The sequence below is a fragment of the Muntiacus reevesi genome, chromosome 4 (assembly GCF_963930625.1).
Source record: "Muntiacus reevesi chromosome 4, mMunRee1.1, whole genome shotgun sequence".
NCBI classification, from domain to species: Eukaryota; Metazoa; Chordata; class Mammalia; order Artiodactyla; family Cervidae; genus Muntiacus; species Muntiacus reevesi.
The window spans coordinates 41,058,799-41,076,562 of NC_089252.1; the positions used below are offsets into that span (position 1 = coordinate 41,058,799).

General features: G+C 41.9%; 1 protein-coding gene across 2 annotated transcripts in view; it reads right to left on the reverse strand.

Moving 5' to 3' along the window:
• The window catches only part of SPIRE1 (spire type actin nucleation factor 1), a 146,614-nt gene extending 129,882 nt beyond the window's left edge, over positions 1-16,732 (reverse strand). Inside the window, exon 1 of one of the 2 annotated variants that reach the window (XM_065932610.1) lies at positions 16,248-16,732. In XM_065932610.1, coding sequence (XP_065788682.1) covers positions 16,248-16,524 — 277 coding nt within the window. In that variant the 5' untranslated portion in view covers positions 16,525-16,732. The remainder of the gene's footprint in view (positions 1-16,247) is intronic. The other variant, XM_065932612.1, reaches the window with a different exon arrangement.
• Positions 16,733-17,764: the final 1,032 nt, after the last annotated feature.

Here is a 17,764-nt window from a genome sequence, read left to right on the forward strand (position 1 = left end):
CTCTCCAGCCCAGGACCCCTACACCTACCCTATAGGGAATGTTCATCAGTCTGATTTATATACCTTAGAGTCTACAACGATACTGCTGGCTCTGTGGGCTCACCAGTGAGTAAGGCCAGCTGACAGCCTCACAGAGCTAACACTCCGATGTCTGTCCCCCCTCCACCTCCTCCCAACCTATTCTGTGGCACCAGAGGAACCAAATATAACAACCTGTTCTGAAATCAAAGGTCTAATAATACGCTTTGCTAACTATCAAGAGTGTTATTTTTTTCTATTTAGCAACCTTAATTAACTAAATTTTATATTATCTCATAGAACAAGTATCATTACATGATAAGTATTTTCCACTGAAAATAATTACTTCAGTTTCAGCATATTTTCAACAAAAGTCAAAAATTATCTTTGTCTACTTCACGTAATTTGGCAACACTCAAAGTCTGCGTAGCACAGAGGTTTCCCTTCTGTGCAGATTCTAGCTGAAGGGTAAGGGCTGTTCAGCATGCTGCCTCCGGAAGAGTTCTGAGGGGGACTGCAGGCAGGAGCCCGGGACCACTCAACGATGTTTCCACTGGCACAGAAGGGACGGGCCCTGTGGAAGCCACACTTCTGACACTCCAGGGTTGATGACCTGGGTTGATGACCAGGGTTGTGGTTCTTTTTATGTACAGTGTGGATCTGGGTTACAAAAATTCCCCTCATGACATTAATCCAGACATTAACTGGCTAAATTTCATGAGACCTCACAGCACTATACCACTTTCTTCAAGAACAACGAGAACTTGGAGGGGAATCAAAATTGACAGCAAATCATAAAACAAAGTCAACTGGCAAGCGTCAATCCCATATGTTCTCATGCTTCCTATCAACATATTCTCCTAAGAGTCTTCTCCCCACGGTGGCCTCTGCTCACGGCCGAGACCCTCCCAGTCAAGAGGCACCTCCTTTAGATACAGCACCCTAAACTGCCATCTAGATCATCTGCCCCATTGCGTTACCTATCCTCTATCAGGATTGAGTATATCCGATTTACACTATGAAAACTACCTAGGCAAACATCTCACTATTTAAATTTTAATACACTTTTATGAGTATTTTATGAGTAACATACTAAGTTCTTCAAATGCAAATAGAATCAAAACGATTCTTAATCGTGAAAGGAGGTCAGAGTTAGGGAGCAACTATCATTAGACAATTTTTAAACAGATTTTCATCATTTCCCATCAATAAAACTTAATTTTGTACACATCAGACAACGGAATGAACCAATTGTTTCATCGAAACTATGACTTGTCTTACAGTTCTCAAATGAAATTGGTTCCAACAGTTCAGGGCAAAAAGTTGTATTTACATTCTTTTTTTTACTATTAATGTAAATAAGCTCCCCAATACTCTCCCAAGGATTTAAAGAGGCTAAATTAAAGTATGAATAAGTGACTATCAAGTTTGAAAGTGATAAAGTGAAAAAAAGCTAAATTAAGACTATTATTAAAAAAAAAAGAATATTATATGATTTTTCAATTTAAAGCTAGTATACGTGGTGGTCAAACACTAACTTTCTCTGATACTCTGCTAAACTCTTTTCAGACCCTTAAACACCACCAAAAGATGCTCAACATCACTCATTATCAGAGAAATGCAAATTAAAACCATAGTGAGGTACCATTACACGCCAGTCAGGATGGCTGCTATCCAAAAGTCTAAAAGCAATAAATGCTGGAGAGGGTATGGAGAAAAGGGAACCCTCTTACACTGTTGGTGGAAAGGCAAACTAGTACAGCCGCTATGGAGAAAAGTGTGGAGATTTCTTTAAAAAGTGGAAATAGAACTCCCATATGACCCAGCAATACCACTTCTGGGAATACACACTGAGGAAACCAGATCTGAAAGAGACACGTGCACCCCAATGTTCATCGCAGCACTGTTTATAATAGACGGGACAGGGAAGCAACCTAGATGCCCATCAGCAGACGAATGGATAAGGAAGCTGTGGTACATATACACCGTGGAATATTACTCAGCCATTAAAAAGAATTCATTTGAATCAGTTCTAATGAGATGGATGAAACTGGAGCCCATTATACAGAGTGAAGTAACCCAGAAAGATAAAGAACATTACAGCATACTAACACATATATATGGAATTTAGAAAGATGGTAATGATAACCCTGTATGCAAAACAGAAAAAGAGACAAAGAAGTACAGAACAGACTTTTGAACTCTGTGGGAGAAGGTGAGGGTGGGATGTTTCGAGAGAACAGCATGTATATTATCTATAGTGAAAGAGATCACCAGCCCAGGATGGATGCATGAGACAAGTGCTCGGGCCTGGTGCACTGGGAAGACCCAGAGGAATCGGGTGGAGAGGGAGGTGGGAGGGGGGATCAGGATGGGGAATACATGTAACTCCATGGCTGATTCATGTCAATGTATGACAAAACCCACTGCAATGTTGTGAAGTAATTAGCCTCCAACTAATAAAAATTAAAAAAAAAAAAAAAAGAAAGAAAGAAAAACACCACCAAATTTTTTTCAAACTCAAGAATCACTTTATGGACTCCAAATATATATTTACTTAAGACTGTTTTAGTAGTTCTTTACCAATCTGGAATCAGAGCATCTTGAAACATTCATCTTTTTATAAAGGAAATAAATGACTCAGTCAAAATATATGTGCAATATATGTGTTGACAAAATACCCTTACATAAATTTCCTCATTTGATTCTCGTAACAATTCTGTAAGAAGGGCTGGACATGTATTATTTCCCCTTTATAGAGAAAGAGAGTCAGAGGGGTAATATGGATTGCCTGAGATTAGAGCTAAGTGATAGTCTCTTTCTAAGAATCAAACCACATCTTCTACAGGCAACTCTTTATGTTCTTACCATGATACCATGTGACATTAAACAGTTGATTTGCAACCTTTCGGAAGAGCAAAGGAACTTGATAGGAATCAACATGACTCCATAAGAAAAATATTTTTTCTGGGCCAACTTAGTTTCCAGCAAGGGTTAAGTCATCATCTTCCCACCCTTTCCTGTGCATCCCACCCTCCCCACCCCGTATGCACCCAGGCGGTAAGCCTGAGAGCCTCCCAAGATTCCTTCCTTCTTCCCACTGTAATGTCAACAACTAAACAGCCACGTGCCATTATATTTCTTAAATCACCCTCAGACTCTTTCTCCCTATTCCTTCCTACTCCCTCATTCAGACCTCCATTACCTCTGGTCTGAACAGCCATAATACTCCTAACTGGTTTACTAACTTAGAGGCTACTAAGACCTAATGATAGTATGAAATGCCCAGCAGTGTCTCTGCCCTCAGCTTACTCAGTTCAATCCATCTTCTACAAAGCTTATCTTGCCAAACAGAAGAGTCTGCTTACATCATTTTCCTGCTTAAAATGCTTCTATGGCTATCCACCACCTATACAAACTATAAATACAAACTCAGTCGTGAGGCATAAAAAGGCCTTCATCACCTGAGCCCTCCCACATACCTTTCCAGCTGATCTCCTCGTCCACCCCTCCCACACACATCCGACGCTCCAGGCACAGTGGACGCCCACTGCAGAGAGGACAGACAGGTTCAGTCTCATGTGCCAACTCCATACAACTGGCAGTGACTGCCTGAAGCACCCTGCTGAGAACTGGATACTTATAAATTTAGCAGCAAAAATGTGATGAATGATTCTGCAGTGCCTGCTTTTGGCATGGGGATGTGGGTGTCACACACATGCCATACCACAATTCGTGTACTATTGCTCTCTGACAGTTCTTCCACGTTTCCAAGCCTTTGTGCTGACTGCTGCTTCTGCTGAGCATGCTCTTCTCCTGTGATCCCACTGCTCATCCTTCCAGACCCAATCAACAGAGCTCCCCTGTCAACCTGCCTGATGTCACACCAGCAGAATCAGTCCCTCTCTCCCTGGACTCACACAGCTTTCTGTACGTCTCTATTATTTGGAATCATTGGACTGTAAGTGTTAATTTATGCTCCTGTGACCTTCTTGAAGGTATGAGTGCACTTCGTTTCCCTCTGTATCTTCAACATTTAGTCCAGTACACTTAGAAGACACCCAAGTACTGGTGAAACTAATACATAAAGACATTAATGAGGATTCCTCTAACATGCTATTTCACTAAAATCCAGGAAGATATGGCAAAGACAGGACCAGACAACTTATGGGGACTGTCGCTGGCATTCTACCACTACTCATCATATATTTCCATATATATATATATATATATATCTCAGAAATATAAACTACTAAGGAAGTATACTAGATAGAAATTTGGCTTCCAGTTAGATTAGTCAGCGGAGAAAATAAGGAATACAAGGGGAAAAAACTGACTCAATTTCTTTAAAAAGTGCTCTAGCAAAAGTAGTATAAAAAGATCTAAGAGTCAATTTTCAGAAGCTAAATATGGACTACTAAATCTTATTATTATTAGGGATACAGCCTTTCCATATACTTGACACTAGTCAAATCCTTATTATATTTACACTAATGCCACTTTAAAGGGCCTGGGTTTGATACCTAGTCAGAGAACTATAGGGTTTCCTTGATAGCTCAATTGGTAAAGAATCCACCTGCAATGCAGGAGTCCCAGGTTCAATTTCAGGGTTGGGAAGATCCGCTGGCAAAGGGACAGGCTACCCATTTCAGTATTCTCGGGCTTCACTTGTGGCTCAGCTGGTAAAGAATTTGCCCACAATGTGGGAGACCTGGGGTTTGACTCCTGGGTTGGGAAGATCCCCTGGAGAAGGGAAAGGCTACCCACTCCAGTATTCTGGCCTGGAGAATTTCATGGACTATAGTCCATAGGGTCACAAAGAGTTAGACACGACTGAGTGACTTTCACTCACTTTTTTTTTAATTTAACTGGAGGCTAATTACTTTACAATATCGTGGTGGCTTTTGCCATACATTGACATGAATCAGCCATGGGTATACATGTGTTCCCCCATCCTGACCCTCCCTCCCCATCCCATCCTTCAGGGTCATCCCAGTGCACCAGCCCTGAGCACCATGTCTCATGCATCGAACCTGGACTGGCGATCTATTTCATATATGATAATATACATGTTTCATTGCTATTCTTTCAAATCACCCCACCCCTGCCTTCTCCCACAGAGTCCAAAAGTCTGTTCTTTACATCTGTGTCTCTGTTGTTGTCTCGCATATAGAGTCATCAGTACCATCTTTCTAATATATATATTAGTATATATTCCATATTCCATATATATATATGGAATTCCATATATATATAGTCCATATATTAGTATATATTCCATATTCCATATATATGCATTAGTATACTGTATTGGTGTTTTTCTTCCTGACTTACTTCACTCTGTATAATAGGCTCCAGTTTCATCCACCTCATTTGAAGTGATTCAAATGCATTCTTTTTTATAGCTGAGTAATATTCCATTGTGTATATGTACCACAGCTTTCTTATCCATTCGTCTGCTGATGGACATCTAGGTTGCTTCCATGTCCTGGCTATTATAAACAGGGCTATGATGAACACTGGGGTACACGTGTCTCTTTCAATTCTGGTTTCCTCAGTGTGTATGCCCAGCAGTGGGATTTCTGGGTCATATGGCAGTTCTATTTCCAGTTTTTTAAGAAATCTCCACACTGTTCTCCATAGTGGCTGGACTAGTTTGCATTCCCACCAGCAGTGTAAGAGGGTTCCTTTTTCTCTGCACCCTATCCAGCATTTATTGTTTGTAGACTTTTTGATAGCAGCCATTCTGACCAGCATGAGATGGTACCTCATCGTGGTTTTGATTTGCATTTCTCTGATAATGAGTGATGTTGAGCAGCTTTTCATGTGTTTGTTAGCCATCTGTATGTCTTCTTTGAAGAAATGTCTGTTTAGTTCTTTGGCCCATTTTTGGATTTGGTTGCTTATTTTTCTGGAATTGAGCTGCAGGAGTTGCTTGTATATTTTTGAGAGTAATTCTTTGTCAGTTGCTTCATTTGCTATTATTTTCTACCATTCTGAAGGCTGTCTTTTCACCTTGCTTATAGTTTCCTTCGTTGTGCAAAAGCTTTTAAGTTTAATTAGGTCCCATTTGTTTATTTTTGCTTTTATTTCCATTACTCTGGGAGATGGGTCATAGAGGATCCTGCTATGATTTATGCCAGAGAGTGTTTTGCCTATGTTTTCCTCTAGGAGTTTCATAGTTTCTGGTCTTACATTTAGATCTTTAATCCATTTTGAGTTTATTTTTGTGTATGGTGTTAGAAAGTGTTCTAGTTTCATTCTTTTACAAGTGGTTGACCAGTTTTCCCAGCACCACTTGTTAAAGAGATTATCTTTTCTCCATTGTATATTCTAGCCTCCTTTGTCAAAGATAAGGTGTCCATAGGTGTGTGGATTTATCTCTGGGCTTTCTATTTTGTTCCATTGATCTATGTTTCTGTCTTTGTGCCAGTACCATACTGTCTTGATGATTGCTGCTTTGTAGTATAGCCTGAAGTCAGGCAGGTTGATTCCTCCAGTTCCATTCTTCTTTCTCAAGATCGCTTTGGCTATTCGAGGCTTTTTGTATTTCCATACAAATTGTGAAATTATTTGTTCTAGTTCTGTGAAAAATACTGTTGGTAGCTTGATAGAGATTGCACTGAATCTATGGATTGCTTTTACTTCACAGAACTACAATCCTGCAGGCTGAATGGTGAGGCCAAATAAATAAAGAAAATTATTGATTTTAAAAATCAGTATTTATATTAAATGTAAATAAAATACACAATCCAACCTAAATTACATATGATTACATTAGATAAAAAACAAATCCAACCTATATCCACCTTGTAAAAGACATATCTTAAATGTGAGAACATTAAAAACTGATAGTGAAATTATGGAAAAGGAACATACTGAGTAAATTTTAGTCAAAGAAAGCCAATGTAACTGTACACACGTTAACTATGAACACACAAACAGATCAATCGACCAAGAAGTTATAACAACTCTAAATTTTATGCACCTAAAAATACAGTCTCAAGATAAAAATGATCAGAATAATCCATGGATCAAAGTAGAAATTACAATCAATATCAGAAAAATACTTAATAAAAATGTGATGATATTCCAAAACTTCTAGGAGAGTGATGTCAGAAACAGTGAAAAACTTCTATTCATCAAAACACAATACTAACAAGGTGAAACGGAAAGTCATAGAGCTGGATAAGGTATCTGCAATACACATAGCTGGCAAATGGCTTGAATCCAGAGTACATAAAAATGAGAATATGTGAAAATAAGAAGAGACAAAAAACGTAACAGAAGTAGATTAGCAGTTACCAGAGGCTAAAAAAGGGAAGAATGGGCAATTATTGTTTAATGATTACAGTTTCAGTTTGGGTGATGAAAAATTTTGGAAATACATGGTGGTGATGGTTGTAAAACACTGTGAATGTAATTAACCCCAGTAAGTTAGTTACAACCTTAACTTTTATATATATATATGAAAAAAAAACTGGGACCGTCCTGGCAGTCCAGTAGTTAAGACTCTGCCTTCCAAAGGAGCAGTGAGCACAGGTTCCACTTCTGGTTGGGGAACTAAGTTTCACATGCAGAGAGGTGGGTGAGACCAAATATTAAAAATAATAATAATAGAAAAACAGTCAAAAGACCTGAACAGGAACTTCACAAAAGAGATCCTTATGACAAACATAGAAAAGCACTCAACCTGACTAGCCATCAGATAAATGAAACTTAAAACCATTAGAAGATTTAAAAGATATGTACAAAAAAATTAATTAAAAAAAAATAAAAGATGTACAACCCAAATAGCTAAACTTCTCATTTGTTAACCACATTTCCAAGTATTAGGGTGGATGCAGAGCAACAGATACACTGCTAGTAAGAAAGGTAAACAGAAACCAGCACTTTGTAAAACTGCTTGGGCCCATCTACTAAAACTTAAAGAGATACATGCAACAACCCAGCAAGTCTACTAGATACACACCTAACAGAAGCAGATACAGATATTCAGAAGAGTTCATACCAATGCTGTTTGAAATAGCCAAAAACTCCAAACAATTCATACATCCATCAGTAACAGAACAGGTAAATCAACTTTGGTATTTTCATATAACTGAGTACTGTATAGCAACAAAAACAATGAAAAGCAACATGCAACAACAAATAATTTATCTAACAAAATGTTGAACAAAAGCAGCCAGCCACACACACACACACACACACCACAAAATGTAAGATTCCACACAAATAGAGTTCACAAGCAAGCATGTCCAAGGTATGGTGATAAACTAAGACACTGATTATATGTGGACGGCTACTTGTAACATTCTTTTGTTCTTAATCAGGTTAGTATTTACAAGACTGTGTCATTAATGATTTGTGCACTTTTCTGTATGTATACTGAACTTCCAAAAAAAAAAGTTTTGAGGAAGAAATGTCAAATTAGATTTTTACACAGAAGAGAAGTTGTCGATTATTTAATTATTTTCAAATAGACACAACACATACCAAAGAGTCTTTAAGAGATTCCGATTATCAGCCTATCATCACGAAAACCAAAAACGGCTTTTGAACTCTTGAGCACCTAAGTGAAACCTGCTCAAATTGCATAAAAATCTGGTATAACATTTTCTTGATGTATTTTCTTTGTATGATGAGGATAGTGCAAGCAGCAAAACAGTATGTCTACTTAAAATCAACAGAATCCCAGTTAGATATTGCCCTGAGAATAGCGAAGTCTGAACCAGATAAGTTGAATACACTCAAAAGCCATGCAAAAAAAAAAAATCTTGTCTAGTCCTGACCTTGTTATACTGCCACTCAAAGGTAACTACATTTAAAAAAAAAAAAAAAAAGTAACTACACAGAAGTCAGAAGTAGGAAAAACATTACTGCTGCTGGTAAGTCACTTCAGTGGTGTCTGACTCTGTGTGACCCCAGAGACGGCAGCCCACCAGGCTTCCCCATCCCTGCGATTCTCCAGGCAAGAACACTGGAATGGGTTGCCATTTCCTTCTCCTATCTTTCCTAATAAACTTGCACTACTATTTATATATATCAGTATTTTTCTAGTCTCTAAAGCAATCAAGATCCCATGTAATGGCGTAAAGTACGTAGACAACACCAAAAACCATTTGCCCAATTATACTTAAGTTTTCAATCTCTTTTGTTTGGTTTAAGATATCATGATGAGTACATCTTATCTGCATGATGCACTTCAGAGCTATAATGAAGACACATGTTCACAAAACAGGGAACTACCTCACATCTGGTAGTCACCATTCTGCATGGTTCTGCTGCTGCTTTGGGGACACCTCTAGCCCAGAGATGCAAGGACTTGCAAGAGGGAGGCCAATGGCCCCAAGATTTATCCCAAACCAGTTCTTGAGCATCCAAGTATCTAAGTCAATCCAGGCCACATTTCACTGACCTCCCATCAGCTCCAATCCATCCAAGTTTGTACCCCAAAACAGGCTCCTCTGGCTTCAGCTCCCAGGTATCACTCGCTTATGATAAACAGCTTGGGCAGACTGCTCTCTGAACAGTCCTACTCAACTTGGCTCTGTGGTATTTAATAAACAACCGCTGAACAGAGGAATGAATATACAGGCAGACAGTGGTGCAAGCCAGTAAAGGCGAGGTACCAGACAGAGATACTTTTCAAATCTAACAAAATCTGAACAACAAAAGTAATGAAACCTTTTACCACTTCATTCTTCTTCTGTATTAAAAATAAAACCACCTCAGGAGCAACAGGGACACCCACTCCTGAGCTTCTTGGAGATACATCTGATTCCAGGGCTGGGGCAGAACATATACAGGATAAGCCCTGAAACACTGTGTAGTGCAGAAAGTAAGTGCTCAACACAAGAGGGAGGGGCACAGAGGGACACAGGAGCCAATGTGAAGGAGCCTCCAATGGCCACGCTTGGAACGCTTGGAACAATTTGAACCACAAAAGAAATAACCTGGTAACAGGAAACAAAGTATAAAATATACAAGATTCCAGACTTAATAAATGATAGAATAAATAAGCAAACAGGGAGAAGAGTCAAATCTTCCTTACAAAAGAATTTCAAAAAATACTAAGTAAATATTCACCACTCCAGAAGGAGGCCCTGGTGAATGTAGCTCAAAGGATAAAATATAGAAGAGGCAAAAACAGTAGAAATTTTAGTGGAGAAGCCTGCCAAACAAGGCTCACATTGCTAGAGGTGTTGTCTGGACACCACACGCCCAAGTCCAAGGTGACAAGGGGAGCCCTGCCCCTTCCTAGTACTCTCCGTGCAAATGCAAAACGTCAGTCCAGTCAAGAAAATATCAGGCAAACCTAAACGGAAGGACATTCTGCAAAACCCCCAGCCAACCCTCCTCAAGACTGTGAAGGTCATGAGAAACAAGGAAAGTCTGAGAAACTGCCACAGAGCAGAAGAGACTAGTGAGCCATAATGACTAAATGCACTCAGCTGTCCTGGGCGAGACTGTGGAACAGAAAAACGACACTAGTGCAAAACTGCTGCTGCTGCTAAGTCACTTCAGTCGTGTCCGACCCTGTGCAACCCCATAGACGGCAGTCCACCAGGCTTCTCCGTCCCTGGGATTCTCCACGCAAGAACACTGGAGTGGGTTGCCATTTCCTTCCCCAATGCATGAAAGTGAAAAGTGAAAGGGAAGTCGCTCAGTCGTGTCCAACTCTTCGCAACCCCATGGACTGCAGCCTACCAGGCTCCTCTGTCCATGGGATTTTCCAGGCAAAGGTACTGGAATGGGTTGCCACTGCCTTCTCCAGTGGAAAGCTAGGGAAATCCAAATGAAGTCTGGAGTTTTAACAGTAATGTGCTATATTGACAAATATAGCCAGAAATATAAGATGTTAACAAGGAGGGAACAGGGTAAGAGGCACACAGGAACCCTCTGCACTATCTGTGCAACTTTTCTTCTAAAATTATCTTTTTTAAAAATTACTTAAAAAAAATTACATTTGGCAATTTGGCAACAGGGATATCTTCCTCATAGTACAAGTACTGTATCTGGGAGAGGGAAGTTTCCTTTTTTCTACTTAGCCAACAGGAAGCAAACGGGAAATACCGTACAACTCAGTGACACTACTGTGAAGGTGGGATGGGAACTGTTGCCATTGTGCAGAAACCAAGCAGGAAAGTGATTTCGAGTTTACAGACAAGACAGTCAGAGTGCAACTCATCGTCTCTTATCAACCCACAGTCCTTAGCAGATGTTTTTTTCCTTCTAAACTTAGTCAAAAACTCTTAGTAAAGCAAATAGCTTCCCCAGAGTTCCAACTTACAAACCAGTATCTATATATGACTAATACTTGCCCACCCTCTGCATGAGGCAGAAATACAGATACAAAACCACAAACCAATTATTTCAAGACCTTAATGTTAGTCGCTCAGTGGTGTCCAACTCTCCGCGACCCCATGGACTGTAGCCTAGCAGGCTCCTCTGTCCATGTAATTGTCCAGGCAAGAATACTGGAGTGGGTTGCCATTCTCTTTTCCAGGGGATTTTCCTGACTTAAGGATCAAACCTGGGTCTCCTGCGTTATAGGCAAATTCTTTACCGAAATCTGAGCTACAGCGGGCTCTCATTATTCCAAAATCTCTTCCAAAAGTGTCTGTGGCCACTCTCACAAGACCCAAGTGGAAGGTTGTGTGTGTGTGTGTGTGTGTGTGTGCGCGGGCTCAGTCATGATAAACTCTTTGTGACTCCATGGAATGTAGCCTGCCAGGCTCCTCTGTTCATGGGATTTTGGTTGTTGGAAAGTAAACTGGAGTCAATGATGACATCAATCTTAACTGATTATAGCTAAAATATCTTAATCTTGCAAACAATTATCTTAACACATGGTTAAAACCCCTCCCAGCGGCCTGGAAGAGGATGGTGTGAGAAGCAGGTTCCAAGTTCAGCTGTGTTAGCTTCATGGTAGTAAACTAGTCACTCTGTTTATGTTCTATTTTCTCCTCTATAATGACTAAATATGTTTACATCACCCATGGAAACTTGAACACTGCGTGCACATAGAAAGGATTCAATGGATGTTTTTAAAATTGAATTAAGCCCACGCATCTGGACATATTGTTCAAATGTAATAATTCTTATCTGTTGCTATAAATGACAAGGTATTTCACCAACCCATAACACTGTCATTCACCCCTGACCTCTACCCTGGGCACATACATCTCAAGTATTCCTTTCATTTAACAATAAGGATGCGTACTGTCAAGAAAAAATATCAAGAGTGAACAAAAATTAATGTTTTTAAACATGTTTTCACTACTGTCTCTCTTTAAATTCAAAAAGGATATTATTTCAATACCCACCAAATGGCATGAACCCTGCTGAGAAGCCTCACTGATCATATCTCTTCTCAAATTTCAAACAAAGCCCCAATGGCCCCTACATCAAGGGATGTCTTTAATAAAATGCACAGTCCACTGTTCCTTCCGGGAAAACCTATTACCAAACTTACCATTATTTTAACCAAGATGTGCTCATAATTTTGAAAGTGTTCTTTACTTATCTAAAGCTAAATGTACATCAAAAATTTTGAAACCAAATCTGAAACAAGTATTTTCATCAGACGGCTATTTAAGGTCCACAGGGCTGCTAAGACCATACACAGCGGTTCTCAGCTCTAGAACTACTGTTAGTAACTCCTGTGGATCCCAGAAAAAACACATTCTACTCTAGCGGAGCCGGGAATACAACCTAAATCCTATCAATGCCTACTCTCTAAAGAATGGGTATATTAAAACTTGTCTGAAGGTCAGTCAAGTGCACCAGTGATAAACAGCAGATTGTGTATCAGGAGACTGAGTGAGTGTCTAACTTTTGAACTAATGATGTGAATGAAAACTTCATCAACATGTATATAATAAACTTTTATCAGGCAATAAGGTCTTTTTATAACTACAAACACATAAACACTGGGGAAAATTCAAATTTTAAGTAAGCTACCTAAGATAAATCACATACCCTCTTGATTCTAACCAACAAATCACCCTCCTGTCATCACATAAATACTTCATAAACATACTACCCACTTTAAGATCCTGATTCATGACATAATTTTCTGTCTCTTAAAATATTCTCTAAAGAACTAATTTTTCCTTCTTCTTTAATCTCCTTCAGCTCTATATCACACTACTATCATGAACACCTTAGTAAATGACTTAAAGTTACATCTGAATGCTAATAATATTATCCATTCTTGTTTTCTTCTAATATTGGTTTCATTTCCATGCCTCCTACATTTTTCTATTTCTCTCACAATGCATTTCTAACTTTTTAATTCAACCCAAATGGGGATATTCTGTATGTGCTGATACTATTAAAAGAAAACAAAGACTAAAATCAATTACTGCTACTACATTCAATTCCAACACCAGTCAAGAATGAATGGGAAGTGCTATTTCTTTCTATGGGACTAAATGGAGTGACACTGCTGATAGTGGTAAGAACCAACTATTCAACAACGGCAGAGGCAACAGTGACCAGCAGAAATATTCCCCATAAAAACAACCTGTCACCTGAGAGACCAGGGGTTCTCAATCAGGGACAGCTGGCCAAGCCTGGAGACTTCAACTGGGGGAGGGGGAGGGGGCGGGTGATGACCAGCATATGGTGGGTAGACACCAGGGATGATGCTCAACACCCTACACAGGCACAGAAGAGTGCCCACAACAAAGAGCTATTCAGTCAAAAATGTCAGTGCACAGGCTGAGAATCCATAAACTCAACATGTGTCCCAATTCTGGGTAAAAAAATACAGAAGCACCATGGTGCTGTGAAAGGACCACAAGATCAGGGGAGGGAGGGAACTAAATTTTACTGAGTACTTGCTACCTATCAAGCCTTGCATTAGGCACTTTACAAATACCATCTCACTTAAACCTCCATCCCATGGGAGAAAAGTGATCTATTCTCATTTTATAGATGAGAAGGTTCAACTCAGGAAAATTAAGGAACTTATTCAAGGTCACTCATCCAGAAATGGAAGGAATCATGATTCCAAATCAAACCAAATCTGTTCCTTTCCACAAAGGCTAGAGGTTAAAAGACCAGGATTTGATTCAAAGTTACCAATATGAATTTGAGCACAGCACTTAACTTCCTCAATCTGCATTTAGAAAGTAAGTCAATGGATAACATCTGAAAATACAAATGCTGTCAAATGTCAACAATTAAGTTAAACATCTTATAACAAAAAACAAAGTGCTTCTTAGAATGGAAGTTCATGATTACCATTTCTCCTTAAAAACAGAATTTATACAAGGGTGCAGAGTAATAAGTTGTACAGCGTTTTTAAGAATCAAGAGTAAACCTTCAGAAGGTATGGTGCCTTCCACCACCACACAACTACTCTTAATACTAGAAGGAAATAAATTATCTAATATAAACAAAACTTTTGTATGAACTTCCCAGATTTTCAATCAATTGACCCAAAAAGCTCAAGACCATTTCAGCAACTTTGATGGGGCTCTCTCCACAACAGAGGAAGAGGATGGATTACAAGTCCAATACTGCTGCTGTGGGAAACAACTCTGCCATTCTCTCCAGAGAGCCAGAATGTATTCCAAGAGATCAATACGTTATCATTCACACCATTGATGCAAAATGTAAATCATTTCAACATAAGGTTATGACTTTTTAAAAACCTACCACCAGAATCTACCAATCTTTGACAACTAAACTACTGGTAGGTTCACAAACACAACTTGAAATCTGGGATTAAATTCAAGGATAACGTAAACAAAAAGAAGTTTGTTCTTTCTAGAAGTCATCACGACTAATGAAACTTCTAAAAGCAGGCTGCACACACACACTTTTCCCCTTGAAATCTTGGATCTCCAGGCATGGTTTTGCTGTATTTTATAAAAGTATATTTTCATATCATATTAATACACTGTAAATAAATTATAACTGCAACTATTTCCCACTAACACTGTCCAAGTTTAAAACCAATAGACACATCAAATAAACCAAAAATTTGTTTGAAATAATTTCAGAACAATCATTAAAAGACTGACTTTAAATAAACTTCTAAAAATCTGTTAACCCAACACCAAATATAAATAATAAATGGTCTGTTGGAATCGACAGAATTGATAACACAGTCTTTTGACTGTTCTCTATTTTAATCAATTAAATAAGGAGTTTCATTACAACTCTATTCTGAAGTACATCTTTCACCTTAAGCATTCTGACACTTCCATCAACTTTCTAAAACTAACAGTAGATTTTTAAAATGCTTTTAACAGATTTGTCTCTCAGAAGACTAAATTAGACAAAACTGATAGAAGAAACCTATTACCAATCTCTTTAACATCGTCAGCTATTTGGGTAAACTGCAGCCATATGCTGATGGGCAGGTGATAATCCCAAAGATTTTACATTAGATAATAACCTAAGTTAAAACCCATTCTGACATACCGTTTACTTTTTACTTTACAAGACTGTTTTTCATTGCAACAAATTTTAACGTATAGGGAAATCTTATTATACTGTCTGTTTTTAACCAGTCTCTTCATTTCTCCCCAAATAGCAGAATTTTCCTCAGGGCTCAGATTTCTTTACATTTCCAACGGAGGGAATATCGCTGCCCATCTCTGAAAAGCATTATCCGCCGACAGCTCCCGGCGAAGGCGCAGCAGCCGGGGACCAGGTGCGGGCGAATCTGGGCAGCGCCGAGCGCATCCCACCTGGGTTCGGCCGCGAGCCACACGAGCGCGCGTCCCGGGACCGACTCCGCTCCTCCCCCCGGCCGCGGGCTGGTCGCCCCAACAGGCCGCAAACTGACCCTCAGACCCACACCCCCGTCCTGGGGCCGTCGCCAGACCCTCGCCCACGCTCCCACCCACTCCGGCGGCGCTCGGTCGCAGACCTGGCCCGCGTCCCCGGCCTCTCGGGGCGGGGGAGGGGGCGCTGGGGGGGAGGGCCCGGGGCGCGGTGGGGGTCCTCCGTGGGAGATGGGGGGCCTCGGTTAAGGTCCTCCAGTAGGAGACTGAGAAGTAAGCAGGGCGGAGGGCCCAAGGCTGGGGTAAGGGAGGGTCCTGGTGAGGCCGGCGTCCGGGTGAGGGTCCTCCTTGGACCGTGGGAAATGGGGGCCGCGAAGCGGAAGGGTCCGGGGTCCGGAGCTGGGGACTGACGGTCGCGGCCGACGGGGAATGGGCCCGTGGTGGGGCCTCTTGCGGGCGAAGGGGGTCGCGGGGGAGGCTCACCCGCGTCGCCGGTGGCGGGCGCCAAGGTGACGGCGCCGTCCCTCCACAGGCGGATCTGTGCGGCCGAGCGCACCCGGCGGCGGGGCTGGCGGCGGCCGGCGTCCGCGGCGCGCAGGGAGCCGCAGCACTGGTAGCACACGGCCCACGCCTGCTCCTCGTTGATGGGCTGATTGTACAGCCGCAGGATCTCCTCCAGGCTCAGCGCGTCCTGCGAGCCCGCGGCCGCCCCGGCGTCCGAAGGCCCCTCGCCGCCCTCCGGGCCGACCGGCTGAGCCATCCCGCGGGTCGCGCAGCGCTCGGGGCGCCGCGTCTCCTCAGCTGCGGAGCATCGTCTCTGCGCGCAGCCGCCGCCTCATCCCCGGAACCCCGCCCCTCGTGCCGCGCGCGTCGCCGCGGGGACTGGGCGGAGACCAGGCCGGGGCCGGCTGCAGAACTACGCTGGGGGTGGGCCGAGGGACTAGGCGTGGGCCGCGTGCCTGACGAGACCACCGCCAGCCGGTAGCGGCGCAATGGCGTCCGCGGCCCCGCCCCACGGCGCACAACCCTGGGGTTCGCCCCGCCCTCAAAGCCCCGCCCCAGGGGGCGCGCCCCGCCCAGAACCCCGCCTCCATGACCTGCCTGGCTCCGCCCCGCCTCTGTCCCGGGCTCTCCGCGCCCTCCGAGCCTCGCCCCCAGGTTGGCTCCGCAGTCAGGAGTCGCCCCTCGCCTGCAGCCGCACCTGCATCACATCCACACCAGCCTCCGCGCCGGGACAGACTTCGTAGTCGCCTGGCCTCGTCCTTCGCGTCCTGCTTATTTGGTTGGGTACTGTCGCCATCAACGCACCGGGCCTTTCGTTCGGATAACCTTCTCAGCTCCCAACTTCACGAGGGACTGAAGCCCCAGGAGGACAGGGTCTTTATGGGTTTTGCTCACTGGCTTCTCCCAAGCGCACGGATCAAAACCTGGGGTACAAGCTTGTAGCAAACAATCGCAGACGTCCTTCGGATTCGTTTGTGACGTTTGTACAACTCCACCAAGATAATGTTCCCAGTGACCACACGCCTCATAACCCAGCTAACCCAGTCTGTTCATACCTAATGAACCGCTATCACACGGGCATTTAGCCATAGAAGAAAAGGGAAAAATCCTCTTGAGCCGCGATGGACCATTAAGTGTGCGATAAAAGAGAGTTCTTGGATAAAGCAATCGCTCGTTGGCAAATGAGTTAAATTGGTAACACTCCACTCTCAGACTAGTCCTATATGAGAACCTTACAGAGTTGAAAGCATCCATCAGTAAGAGATGTATCTAATAATAAATACCAATAAACATTTTAAGGCAGTTTTATGTGCAGTGTTAGATATTGCACCATCAACAACTGCATCTTATAGTAGAAATTATTAATACAAGTCGATTCTTAATGCCTAAGACACCACAGTACATAAAGCAGAAACAGGGAGAAGACAAAAAGCAAGAACAGATGACTTTGAAAGAGGAAAGAAAAGCTTCTCCCTAGGCACTCTATTACAATTTCA